This window comes from Eumetopias jubatus, unplaced genomic scaffold (genome assembly GCF_037043125.1).
Source record: "Eumetopias jubatus isolate StellerSeaLion01/CBP00866 unplaced genomic scaffold, mEumJub1_p1.0 scaffold_17, whole genome shotgun sequence".
Classification (NCBI taxonomy): Eukaryota; Metazoa; Chordata; class Mammalia; order Carnivora; family Otariidae; genus Eumetopias; species Eumetopias jubatus.
This window is the reverse complement of record NW_028274823.1, coordinates 25,458,528-25,472,728: the sequence shown is the minus strand read 5'-3', so window position 1 is coordinate 25,472,728 and position 14,201 is coordinate 25,458,528. Positions and strand designations below refer to the sequence as shown.

At 46.4% G+C, this 14,201-nt stretch overlaps 1 protein-coding gene across 1 annotated transcript in view; it reads left to right on the top strand.

Moving 5' to 3' along the window:
- Positions 1–14,201, top strand: part of SORCS3 (sortilin related VPS10 domain containing receptor 3) — a 608,461-nt gene that overhangs the window by 258,967 nt on the left and 335,293 nt on the right. The window contains exon 3 of the mRNA XM_028098753.2: positions 9,070–9,169. Coding sequence (XP_027954554.1) covers positions 9,070–9,169 — 100 coding nt within the window. The remainder of the gene's footprint in view (positions 1–9,069; positions 9,170–14,201) is intronic.

Here is a 14,201-nt window from a genome sequence, read left to right as displayed (position 1 = left end):
CGGGGTGGTCCAGAGGCTCTCCATCAGTTCACATTTCTTCATTAGGCAGCTACACATTTTATCCTGGGGGTTTCTGGATGTTGCCAAACAGACATAATTGCTCGCATGTCATAGGGACCCAACTGGCTGCATGTAATTTTAAAGGGAAATGGTAACTCTCTACTCCCCAGACAGATGCCTTGCTAAAACTGTCCAGCACCTTCTTAGTTCGTGCCTCATTATTTTTTTCCCCAGGAAAACTTAGTAAAAAAAAAAAGTTGATTCTGTTTTCCCTAGACTTTAATTTGCAAGTGTTGGCCACCTGCTGGAGGCTATCTCTGATTATATGTAGCAACCCCTCCATCTTCCCATGTGCCTTTTGGTAGCTTCCTGCGGATTTGGTGGGAATGGGATGGCGTTCACCCGTCCACTGACGACTGTGTAACCATAGCTCGGCTGCTGTTTGCTCAGAACTGGACAGGACAGTTTCTCCTCCAGTGATTATTGCTCTACGGTGGGGTCTTCCAACAACTGGTGGAGAAGTGAGGTCTGTGATATTAGGCCTATTTAAGCTTCACAGTAATCCTATGAAGGCAATATTTATATTCTCATTGAGTGGATAGGAAACACGAGACTTAATGTAATTAGCCAAGGTTCCAGGCTGGATTTGAAACCAAATCTGCTTGACTCTGAAATGAATCCTCTTATGATTATGTTGGGCTGTCTTTTTGAATGCAAATGATTATCTAGTATAGGGTCCCTCTATAGATGTGTCAATTTACTATCTACATTGTAACCGCTCAGTAACAAATCACTTTATTGCTGTTATTTTTACCTATATGAATGATACATGGATACCTTTTTATTTTAAAACATTGCAACATTACGAAAAGACTCGTGTCCCAGTAGCCAAGGACCCCACCCCAGTCTTTCACCCAGAGGTCACCAAGAGCTTTGTGAGCTTCTGCCTTGGCATCAGCCTGCCTGTGGTTTTTTTTTTTTAAACAGAGGATGGGACCAATACCCACTTGGAGAATGAAGCTATTTAAATCACTTGCTCTTGACTTGAGGTCTGAAATTAGTCATATGGCTGGTTACTTGTGGTCAGGCTGGGCTCTTGCCATTGCAAAGATACAAATTAATATGGTCTGGAGCATGGGCCTTACGATGAGAAGTGGAACAGGCCAGAGGGGAGCATTACTGGTTTTCCCATTTCAATCATAAAGACTCTCTGGGCAGCCATTGGTCTGGAGCTGTGCTGTGGAAACCCCTGACCTTGACCCTAGAATGCTCTGTGGTTCACCACACACCAGAGCCCCTAATTGCCTGTGGCTTTTGTTTGTTGACTGTCCTCAGTGTAGTTCACTGGAACATACTCGGGGAGAATGGCTGGTGGGTGCTTCCCTAAGGCATGCCACTCTGAAGCTTGGTTCTGTCTTCTGATTTTCCAGGCCGCTGGGCCATCTTGTACTTTCATGGTAGCGAATTGAAACAGTGGCCAAAGATTCTTTAATGATTTATTGGGCATTCATCTGCCTTACCTCCTGTTAGTGTAAGGAGTGTAAATCAAGGACTAGAAAACAAGGTGATTTGCCCTTGAGGAAAATACAGTCTGGGGCATTCGTAAAACTGACAGTCATAAGCATTTATGGAACAAGGGCTTTTGTCAGATCCTAGACTAAGTATCTCACTCCTCTTCATTGACATGACCACCCCCGTATGGTCTGAGCTGAGCTTTAGCAGAGCAGAACACAACTAGTTCTTCCGGCTCTGCGTCTAGTTGTCTTTGCCCCCAGCCCATCTCCCTTGTTTCCTCTGCTTGGAGCTATGCACTGCACGTTCAGAGATTCAAAAGACATTTCATTTGTTATTTCTCTTTTAAAGAGCTTTTAGCAATTGCTGAAAAGAAAATTTACCCATTCGGAGAATAAATAGGTAATTCTAAGGTGCTGTTGATACAAATGAAGAGGAGAGTGTGGGCTGAAACTGTAGGAAAAGTCCCCACCATGTAATCAGTATGAGGAGAGCTGAGAGAAAAGGGGGAAGTCTGGACAGGTGCCAGTCGTCCCTCACTGGGAGAGTGGGAGATGGAAGGTAGGAGGGGCAGACCATGAGGGCTTGAACGCGGGGCTTGGGCAGGCATTTTGACCCGATATGGCAGCTGGGCCGGGAAAGGTGAGTTAGGGCATCAGCGGCCCTGGCAGGAATCTTGGGAAGTTGTCTCGGAGACTGAAATGCGGTGGGAGTCAGGCTGGTGATGGGGATGGTAGGGGCTGATGCTTCAATAAGCTGCAGCAGGGGCTGCCAAATTATGCACCACCTGCTTTTGTGCATTCAGTGGTATTGGGACCCAGCCACACCCACGCACGGACACACTGTGTTTGGCTGTTTGGAAGCTAAAGGCGAAGTTGAGTGGTTGTGACAGAGATCAGGGAAACCTGAAATATTTACTCTCTGGCCCTTTTACAGAAAAAAAAAAAAAAAAAGATTTGCTAACCTGAGCTGGAGCGACTTGTAAATGTCTGAAAGGAGAAGCAAAGTCCAGTGATTGGCACATGGCAGGTGCCACAATGGATAATGGATAGGTATATGTTAAGAAATGAACAAAATAAAATAAACTTGCTAACAGGAAAAGGAACAATCAGGCCTGTGAGTGCTGAATTTGGATGACCTCACAGAGAAGGGAGTCTGTGGAGGAGCTGAGAGACTGAAAAGAGAATCCAGGAGTGAAAGACTTGTGGTCTTCCCACAACTTTGCTTTGCAGAATCCAGGACAAGGGTTGCAGAGGGAAGGAGGAGGGGGCTGAGGTCCTGGGTGGTAAAGGGAACGGAAGCGAACGGAAGATCCTGAACATCTAGCGGGCCACCGAGAACTGGCACAGTGCCTTCCAGAGTCCTCTCACCTCTGGCAGGAACGTGGCATTGGCACGGGAGGTGTCGAGTTGCAGCTCGGCTCTACCGGGAAGCTGACTTGGCTGCGTTGGCTGCAGGTTTTTCTTTTCTGTTCTTTTACTTTTAAAATAGCAGCCCATATGCTTGTTGCCACCAGCCTCTCCCCCAGAAGCTCACTAGAGGAGTGGGAGCTTGCCGGGTGCATAAAAGTATACCATATTCTCAACTCAACTCTGGAAGTTGTCATGGAGAGAGTGGCCCAGGCGAACAACCAGAGTTATGGCAGATGAAGATGGGGAGTTCTGGACGTGCTGGCCCACATGGAGCTCTCCTGGAGGACTACCCGGATAGAACAAGAGCCCCTGTGTAGTTGAGGGGCTCAGACCAGGAGTCAGGTCCAGATACAGACCCAGCGACATCTCAGAAGTTGAAGATGGAGGGTGTCCAGCCTGCCAGTCAGCATTGGGTACCTGGGGGATAGCATGAGTGGTTGGCAGCTGGGATCCTCAGCTAGAGAACAAGTGGGTCCCTGGGCAGGTGGGGGAGCCATGGAGCGTGTGACCCACCGCGGTACCTATGGGAAAACCAGTTATAGCATTAGTGGGGCCAGGATTCCGGGCCCCAGATGCTAACTGAGTTCAGATGCTCTGGAATTCAGGACTTTGGAATCAGAGATAGCTGGGATGAGACTGGGTCAGAAGCTCTGGACTTAGGCCCTGGGAATGAAATTGTTGGAGCTGGAGAGTAAGGCAGTGTCTGTGGCCTTCTTGGAGGAAATTTTGTCAATAACCAGCAAAGCAGACGTTATGCATAGAGTATGTAGCAGTAATTGCACATTAGGATGTCTCCCGTGAAACTTTTCTTCATAAATACATGAGAAGCCATGGATAAGAATGTTCACTGAGACATTGCTTACTATCGCAGATTTTAAAGGAAAAAAAACAAAATATTTATTAGTGGTTGAAAGGATAAACAGTAGTTTATTCATATGCTATAATGCTCTACAGCAGTTAAAAATGGATGAATTTGGGGCACCTGGGTGGCTCAGTTGGTTAAGTATCTGACTCTTGATTTTGGCTCAGGTCAAGATTTCAGGGTCATGAGATCGAGCCCTGTTTCAGGGGCTTGGGATTTTCTCTCTCCCTCTCCCTCTGCTCCCTCCCCTGCTTATATGCTCTCTCCCTCTCTCAAATAAACAAATATTTTTTTTAAAAAAAGGATGAATTATGGCTAGGTGTGTCAACATGGATAAATCCCCAAACTTGAACGTCGGGCAAAATAAGCAAGCTGCAGGACAAACGCCCTGTATAAGGCTTATGTAAATGTGAAAAACTCCAAAAGATTCTGTGTTGTTTATGAACACAAATACCTGTTAAATATAGTAGTGGGCATATGATTGGCATCTCGTATTTTTCTGTGTGCTGGAGATGATGCATTAAAAAGGCAGGAAGAAAGAGCCAGAGAACATAGTGGAATAACCTGCTGGACATGGATAACCTAAGCCAAAGCACAGAAGCCAAAAGCCTGTGGCCTTGCGCCTCTCACCTCTTGCTTTCCAGGTTAGCTGTGTATTCGGAGTGATTCAAAATGGTAACTGGCCTCGTGCCAGGCTCATGGCAGGTGCTCGATGCATATGTGTGATGTTCCCGGATTTCTGGACATTTTAGTGTTGGGAGCCTAGTGTCAGGATTTGAGAGGCTTGCTTTGAAACAGGAGAAAGGAACCTGTTTCCTCCAAGTGACCCCACTGGAGGGGTCTGGAGTGACAAGGTGGTGGATGGTCTGCTTTCTTTTAAAAGTGAGTTCTGCAAGTGCAGCTGTCTCTGGCAATGGGGCTGAACCCTCTCTGCAAGCTGCCCCTCACCCCAGGCAAAGGGGGCCCCCAGAGTTCTGTGGTCAATGTGGTGTGCAGCATCCATGCTGGAAAGGACAGAGTCCAGGGCACCTTTCGTCCCATAGGTGTCCTGGCTCGGTGAGGTGTCTTCAGTGAGCAAGACCTTTTCAGTCAGCCTGAATGAGCAGAGGAAGCTAACATGTGGAGAAGCCTTTGTAGGGAAGTCCCTACTCTGGGAGAAGCAGCCACTCTTGGGGAAGAGCAGAGTTGCTGTGAATCTTTACTGCAGCCTGTAGAAAGAGAGACCATGTGTGGTGCTAAGCAGACTACCTTTGATAAGGCTTATTTGGATTCTGGAAGGAAGTTTGTTGTCACATCAGTCGTGCAGGGAGCCCTGAAAATTTAGCTCTTTATAAAAGTAAGATGTTTGCTATGTATAGAGTGAGGAAGATTCACTGGTTGGAAAACAGCTTAGCTCCATGTTGGTGGCATAAGGATATTTAAGGTCCAGACGGGGCCTTACGATTTTGGGAGGCAAGCCTCTTGTGTTGATGATAGAATAGGGCTTAACAGACTCTCTTCTTGGCCGAACTCTAGTCAGGACCCTCTAAGCTCTTTGTCAAGTAGGCTCTGCCCTTGGGTATGTCCTCAAAAGCCCAGTTTTACCAAGAATCCTGCTAAGTCAGTTTAGCCAGAATCCCCTGCCCTCAATATCTGACTGATCTCCGCATCCCCTACCATGCCCCTAGGTGATGTCTCATCACCCTGGCCTGCCTTCAGTAAGAATCCCGTTAGGTCAGTTTATAAAGGAATTACTCTACCCTCTAGTAATGTTCCATCTGCTCACCCCCACCCTTCTCTTTGGCTAGAAATTCCTTGCTTTTCATTGTATTCAGAGTTGAACCCAGTCTCTCTCATTGGCAAACCCCATTGCAGTGGTTTCTATATGTATTGCCTTTGTCCTGAATGAAGTCTGCCTTATCATTTTAACAATGTCAGGATAATTTTTTTCTTTAACAGGTGTAAGGAATTGGCTTGTCCAGGGTAGCACTTTGTGTATGTTTCAGAGTCTGGATTTCTAGACTCCAGGTTCAATGTTCTTTCTCCACACCATGCTATCTTTATGTCTTCAACAGTGCAGAACCAAGAAGTGATTCATCCTATAAAACATCTTATTTGGACTAATAAAAGTATGCAACTGCCTCTAGAGATTAGGCTTTCTCCTTCCCTGCCCTGGAGAGGATAGGAGCTTGGGGTGATTGGTCACTTAACCCTGATGCTAGTGTGAGTGAACCGCAGATCCTTCCCTGGCACCAAATGCTGCTAGACCTTTCCACGTGTGCCAGCATCCAACTAGATGAGGTGTGTTTCCTAGGTGTGACTATGTGTTGAATGGCCACTAGACATTAGCAGCTGATCAAGAACTTGACCAGCCAAGAACATGAATGACCATTCGTTCATTCTTACAAATGAAGACAAAGCAAAGTGGAATAATACACAAACCAGTACATTCAGCACTTGCTTTGCATCAGACATAGTGCAAGGCATTGGGACTGTTAGAAGAAATGGCTCTTGCCCTTAGGGAACTATAGTCAAAGAGGAGATCCCAGAATAAAAATAGTATGAGAAACAATAGGATAAATGCTAACATAGAAATATATACAAGGTGATATGGGAATGCAAAGGAAATCATGATTAATTTCCCAGTGGGGAAGCTGGCAGGAGGGTGATATTGGTGGTGTCAAGGTTGGAGAGAAATGTCCCAAGCAGAGGAAATAGCACAGGGATAGTTCAGACAAAGGGAATGATACTTGTAGAAATGGAGGGCAGTGAAAACACAGGACATTCAGGAGAGTTCGGTGAGGCTGGAGAGAAAGGGGCAGTGAACAGGTGGCTGGAAATGAGTCTAGTGGGGAAGACTGAAGCCATATTTGACAAGACTAAAGCTTGGAAGCTACAACCTCATCGTGTGTAGGCAGTGGGTAATTACTACGAGGGATGAGGTAGAGAGACCCAGAGGTTGAAATATGGCCTGATGACAGCATGGAGGATGGCGGGAGGGGGAGAAGACTGGAAGAAGAGCATCCAGTTGGGGGACTCTTGCAAAAAATAGGGATGCATGAGCCACAGCATTGGCGTGAAGATGGAAAGACCAGGGGTCCAAGTTATTTAGGAGATAGAATCATTAAGACTTGGGAGACTGAGCTGGGTTGGAGAGATAAAGGCAACAAACAAGATTGAGAGTGATTCCCTGTGCTGAAAGGTAGACAGGAGACTGAAGATAAGAAGTCAATTTTGGGGGGCTGGTTATAAAAGTTACCATAGACACTGACCATGTGGAGCCAGTAGCCTAGGGAGAGATTTGAAATACCGATGTTTATTTATTCAGTAAACATGCCGATTGTGTATGATGTGTACAGACTGGTTTTGCACATTTTGGGGAAAGGAGAAGTGAATGTCCTTTTTATTTTTATGTATATATATTTTTTAACATTTCATTATACCTACATCCTGCCAGGAGGTTTGTCATGTGTCATATTTTTGCATCCTTACAAATAAATACCTTGTGAGATTAAATTTCCCTGATTTTTTCAGTCAAGAAACCTGAGGCTCTAGCAGGTTAAATAACTTGCACGTGGTCATGCAACCAGAGAGCTGTGGATCTAGCAATGAAATAGAGATTTTGTGGGGTGCCTGGGTGGCACAGTTGGTAAGTGTCTGCCTGCGGCTCAGGTCATGATCCCAGAGCTCTGGGCTCGAGTCCCTCATCGGGCTCCCTGCTCAGCGGGGAGTCTGCTTCTCCCTGTCCCTCTGCCCCTCCCCCTGCTTGTGCTTTCTCTCTCTCTCTCTCTCTCTCTCTGTTAAATAAATAAATAAAATCTTAAAAAAAAAGAAATAGAGATTTTGCTACATCCCAAAGTTCATGTTCTTTGGTCTCACTGTAGTGTTCTCTGAGCTCCCTTGTCCTTCGGGAGCTGATGTTGTGCTAGGGGGACTAGAACTTAAAGAAACTCATCACGATGATATCACAGGGCCAAAAGGAGGCACGTGCAGTGTGCTTTGGGTGCACTGTGGGCTGGGGAATCTTGTTTCAGGGAAGAGAAGGGGTGAGGGTGACTGGGAAGAGGGCTAGTGGAGCCTTCACAGAGGTGAGGGTGGGCATCTCAGCTGGCATGGGGACATGGAATTTGCTCGATCAGATGAGGGGGGATAACTCTTAAAGGTCATCACACACTACAAGCTTTGGCGACTAGGCTTGTAAAACTAAACTATGGGCCAGGGCAGGAGCAGATTCTGGGGAGGAGGTGGGTGAAGAATCTGGGAAAAGGTAGGAATAGGCAGGCATTTAGTTACTAGGGGAGCACCCAGCCAGAGCCGGACACTGAGATCTGAGGCAGAATGCAGACATGAGGTCGGGTGACCACAGAGAAACTAAGCTGACCTTGGACTTTCTAAAGCCTGGGTGGGAGAAGTTTCATGATCTAGCCAAAGAAGGCAATGGGGGAAAGATGGGGTGTGGAGCGGATGATACTCTTGGTTTGAAAAGGGAGGGGGATGGGTGTGGAGTGGGGTTGGGGAGTGAGGCACGAAGCGTGGCATCGAGGCTGGGGTCTACCTGAGAGCCACCCGCTCTCCTTCCTCCACCATGGAAAGGCGGGATGGAGAAGAAGGGGCCTATGGCTTCGCCTGACTTTGCTCTCTGAGTCCTGACTTGTGGTTTTGGTAGAAGGTCAGAACCCTGGAAGTTAGGCCCAGAGGACAAGCAGGTAGCCAGCAGGATAACTGGGGTGATGAACTGTTAGCGGCACTCCCTAGCACCAGCTTTTGGCCCTGACACACCATGGTTCCTCTGTAAAGCATCCCACCTTCTCCCCGCTGTGGCCCAACACGGCCGCTGGACCCTCCAAGCTCCTGCCTGTGGGGCTTCCTTCCACCCCAGGGGTCCCCAGCCTCGGGCCCAGTGGAGGTGGCGTGAGGTTGGCTGGACTCCGGTGACCTCAGGAGACAGTCTGGCCTCTCGCACAGCTCCCGGCTGGAACTCGCGTCCCTCCCTCTGCAGCAGCACGCCGAGGCCCCTGGCTGAACCTCAGGCAGGCAGTCCCCAGCAACAGCTTCACAGGCAGACAGCCTCCCAAAGGGCGAAAAGTCAGGGCTCCGGGAAAGGCCGGGAGCAAAGGGGAGTGAGCTTAGGTAGAAAGCAGGTGTGCTAGTCTAATTGCTCTTCCGAAATTAGTGGGGCCTTTTATCTCTGAATCACTCCTGTGATTTGGGAACAAAGGTGCACGTTGAAGGAGAACTTGGCTCCCCTCTGAACACAGTCCCCCATTTGGTAAAACAATCCCTCCCTTTCTCTCTTACCTGCAGATCAACGGATTATGGCACCACCTACGAGAAGCTGAATGACAAAGTAGGTTTGAAGACTGTCCTCAGTTACCTCTATGTCAATCCCACCAACAAAAGGAAGGTAAGACTAAGGGTCAGGGGTCCTGAGCACTCCCTGTGGGGTAGCAGGGGCTGCCAGGGGCCAGGCGAGAAGAAGAAAACCAATAGGCATGGAGTCAGTGAGAGGCCTTCTTTCTAGGTCAGGAACATCACAGACACTGTTTGTCACTGTAACTGCCTGGACACTAGTAGTAGCAATAATAATGATAATTTTGACAACAACAGTAAAATGATGTACCTAGTAAGGTGTTCCTCTGTGCTAGGGATGACTTATCTCATTTATCCTCACAGGGAATCTGTGGGCTAGAAGTTACTGTTGTCCCCATTTTACAGGTGAAGAAACTCAAGGTCAGAGAGAGAGTAGGTTTCTATCCCGAAGGCAGACAGTGGTAAGTAACAGTTCTGTGATTGGAGAGTAGCTCTGCTTGTCTCTGGAGTTGAGTTCTTCCACAGCCTCGCTCTTCTTGCTGGTCTGTTTTCAGAGAGCTCTTTGTAAACAGGGAGTCTGTTTCTGCCAAGGGAAGGATGCTTCTGGCCCCTCTGCTCTCTGACTTTCTAACTGACTTAACAGCCAGGATATAGAGGAAAGCACAGAAGGCCAGACTGTGGTCATGGAGGCCTGCTGGGAGGAGGGGCCTGGGAGTCCACGGAACGATGGACCATTTTAGAAAATAAATACTGTATAATATGTGGGCTCTGGGGTGGGGTGATCTATCTGCAGCCAGGAAGGCGTTGCTGTTTAGAAACTTAGGCAGCCTAGCCCCTAGAAACACACCAGGAATCTAAAAGGCCATGTTCGTGTTTCTCGGAGTCTTGACAACGGCACTCCCTAGCTTTCCTCTTGTGATCTGATTTGCATTCCCCCATAGGTTTCTCGCCGCTTCTTTTGTGAGAATAAGTGCAGGAATGAGCTTCAACCCACTGTGCAGATGTCCCTGACCTCTGAGTCCAGTCTGGTGGAGTCCGAGCTGGGATGATGATTATTTATGCCGCTCAAAGCAGAACAGCTTTGACTCAGACCCCTAGCGGGAGTGCTCACATCCCCCTGTCTTCTCACTCCCACCTCTGCCGCCCCTGATCCCCAGCAAAGGGAGGAAGCAGAATGGGTGACTCCTGGTTTAGTATTGGTGATGGATGCCCAGTGATCTAGCTAGGAGGCTCCAGACCTGAGACTATACCCACCAGTCAAGTGCCAAAACCCGGATGATCATCAGGATGGCTGTTTGGATACCTGTTACTCGGATGGAATAGTTTCTCTTTGCTTTGTCCCAAAGTGCTGTCATCTCCATAGTTTTCAATATTGTCATGTGACTTGTTGAACATCAGAGCTGGAAGGGATCATAGATTTTATCTATAATAGCAGTTATTATTAGTTCTTGAACTTTAGTGCTTTTGCAGAAGTGAGTAAAGCTCTAGATCTCTTCCCAGGAAACATGCCCCTGCCCACAGAACTGGAAGACAGTTTTTAGCAGCTTGTCAACAGCTGGAATCCCACCCACAGACCCAGGATGTCCATGGAGTCTCAGTTAAGAATCTTTTATCTGTACCAATAACCTCATTTTACAGAGGAGAAAACAGAAGCCAAAAAAAGCCCACAGAGCCAGGGAGGTGAGAGGCCAGAACTCTTGGTTCTCAGTCCAGATTTCTTGGCTCCAGACCACACTTTGCATCTTTTCCTCCTATACAGTCACAGCCTAGTAGTTTACAATGTACAGTCTAGTCCTGTCTTGGAAGCTTGAGGCAGTTGCTTCTTGACCCAGAGGAAAGCTTAGGTGCCACGTCCATGATGGACCCATGATAAACCTGGACTGAATGCAATCAGCAATGGTCTGTCACAATCTTTCCTCTGCCCTGCCCCCTTCATTAAGAAGGAAGCTGAGGTCTACAGAGGACAGATGGATCCACCCATGTCGCTGAGCTGGTTGGTGGCAGCATTGCCAGTTGGTCTCATGACTCTCAGTATAAAGCTTTTTCCATCCTATGCAAGTGACTTGGGGTCAGATGGAATCATGTCTTGGGGTGTATGCACTGTGGGAGAAGCAGGTGTTTGACATGTGGCAGACACCCTTCAGTGCTGATCTTTGACCTTTGACCACAACAAAGTTAATCGTATTTTCTTGTAGATGATAGGTCAGCTGTCTTTCTTCCAAGTGGGATGTAAAGGGACACACTGGTTGGCATCCATTTTGGTGGTCATCTGTTATGTCTGTTTCCTGTTGGGCTTCTACTCATAATGATTCTCCTTTTTAAAAAAATAATGATGTCTCCTTTGGTCTTTTGCTCTTTTTCTCTACCCCTGACTTCTCTATCTCTCCTTGGTATAACCTAGAGGTGATTAGAAATGCGGGAGGATTGTTCAGGTGGCTCAGTCCGTTAAGCGTCTGACTCTTGGTTTCAGATCCTGAGCTCAGGGGTCATGAGATTGAGCCCGACATCAGGTTCCACACTCAGTACAGAGTCTGCTTGTCTGTCTCTCTCTGCACCCCCCCCCCACTTTCTATTTCTTTCTAAAATAAATAAATGAAGTCTTAAACAAAAAGTGCAGAAACAAAGGGTTGGTTAACGCAGATGCTGAGGGTCAGAAAGAACAGAAAGCTGGGATTTAGAGAACACTGGTACAGAAATTCTGTCTCCATTTCTCCTTCCTACAAGTGATATCCACCCCATGGGCTCTCTGGAGCAGTTCCTCCTGGGAATTAATCCCCACTTAACAAAAGTTGAGCCTATTTTGTCTGTCTTCTCTGAGGAACACCATCAAAGCAAGTTAACTCCCACTTAAGAGTCACTGCTTCCCAGAAAGTTAAAAGCAGAGACAGTTTTTTTTCCTTACTCAGATTGGGGAAAGACAAATGACAGGTATTGCCATGGTTTTATTTATTTATTTTAATAGCAGTAGAAATTCATAAGGAGACTGTGTGATCCTGAAGTGCTTTCTGAATCATCCAAGGAAAAATGAAATTAGATTGTTTCATTTTATGATAAATGTTTTTGATTGTCTTCTGAGCCTCTGGATGCTGACAATTCACAAATACTCTACATGGTGACTTTTCTTTTAACCAGAATATTCAGTTTACTAGAACTACCCTTATCCAGCCCCATAGGCAAAATGACATTTAGAGATAAATGAAAATACTCTGGTTTGTTTCTTTACTGCTTAGTGCTCTGGATCACAATGACCTTGTAATTCAACTTTTTTGTTTCCTTCTTATCTATGTCTTAAAGTTTAAACCTGTCGTCTCTGGATTCTCATCTCTGCTTGCATTATGCAAGATCTTCTGATCCTACAGCACCCAAATTATCTGTAGCTGCCCATGTTCATGGACAGCCAGTGAAAAATCCAGCAGATTTTCAGTTCATCTTGTGGGAACACTTGCTTTTTACTTAATGAGTTATTTATTTAACAAATGGCTACTACTTTCCTTGTAGGCTGTGAGAACGTCAGAGATCTGTGGCCCCTGGCAAAACAGTAAATTGTGCTTGTATTTATATAGTAGTTGGTTTTTTTAAATAATTTTTTATTGTTATGTTAATCACCATACATTACATCATTAGTTTTTGATGTAGTGTTCCATGATTCATTGTTTGTGCATAACACCCAGTGCTCCACGCAGAATGTGCCCTCTTTAATACCCATCACCAGGCTAACCCATCCCCCTACCCTCCTCCCCTCTAGAACCCTCAGTTTGTTTTTCAGAGTCCATCATCTCTCATGGTTCGTCTCCCCTTCCGACTTACTCCCCTTCATTCTTCCCCTCCTGCTATCTTCTTCTTTTTTTTTTCTTAACATATATTGCATTATTTGTTTCAGAAGTACAGATCCGTGATTCATCAGTCTTGTACAATCCACAGTGCTCACCATAGCACATACCCTCCCCAATGTCTATCACCCAGCCACCCAATCCCTCCCACCCCCCACCACTCCAGCAACACTCAGTTTGTTTCCGGAGATTAAGAATTCCTCATATCAGTGAGGTCATATGATACATGTCTTTCTCTGACTGACTTATTTCACTCAGCAGAACACCCTCCAGTTCCATCCATGTCGTTGCAAATGGCAGGATCTCATGCCTTTTGATGGCTGCATAATAGTCCATTGTGTATATATACCACCTCTTCTTTATCCATTCATCTGTCGATGGACATCTTGGCTCTTTCCACAGTTTGGCTATTGCTACCATATGATCCAGCAATTGCACTACTGGGTATTTACCACAAAGATACAAATGTAGGGATCCGAAGGGGTACGTGCACCCCAGTGTTTATAGCAGCAATGTCCACAGTAGTTGGTTTTCTAATGCTTTTTTGACAACATAAAATCTTCCCAAATGCAGATAGCCAATAAGCCATTGGGTTGAAAGTATAAGGGTTAACATGTGTATATCCTTCTGTCAGTAACAGTCTTACCATTAATTGAGCACCTACTATGCTAAGCTGCCTTTTAGGAGCTTAATCCATTTAACCTCCAAACCTCCCAGCCATTAGAAGGCTTTAACCTCCAAACCTCCCAGCCATTAGAAGCAGGTGAGATAAGGAAATGGCTGTATGTTGATTACCCCAAGGCTGTATTACTTGTAAATGTGAGTCTGCAACAACTTTCCCGACGTAGGTGAGGGAAATGAATGACAAATTTGTCAGGATACATCCAGTGATGCTGGACTCCCTAAAGGAAGTTGAGATTTGCACTAGTTGTATTTACTGGTCTTTCCTAAATGAGAGTATTGATGTGAAATGCTGGGAGCTACTCCAGTTGAAGTTGTTCTAGACTCTCCTGTGATGTGGTGGCATCAGCAGTATTTTAATGACCTTGACCTGCCCTGACTGTATTTGATGTGAATTCTACATCCCTCCCTGTTTGCCTTTCTCCAGCCATTGGCCAAATAGTTCATTACCCAGGTGATGTCTGAGCCTGGCAATTTGCACATGAAGAGCAGTGTGTTCCTTCTAGAAGCAGGTGTGTGTGAGGTTTGTGTCCCTGAGGAGGAGCTCTGCTGGGGGTGGGGGCTCTGAGTTCCCTCTCACAGCTTCTTCTGCTCGCAGGAGACAAATGCCCCTGG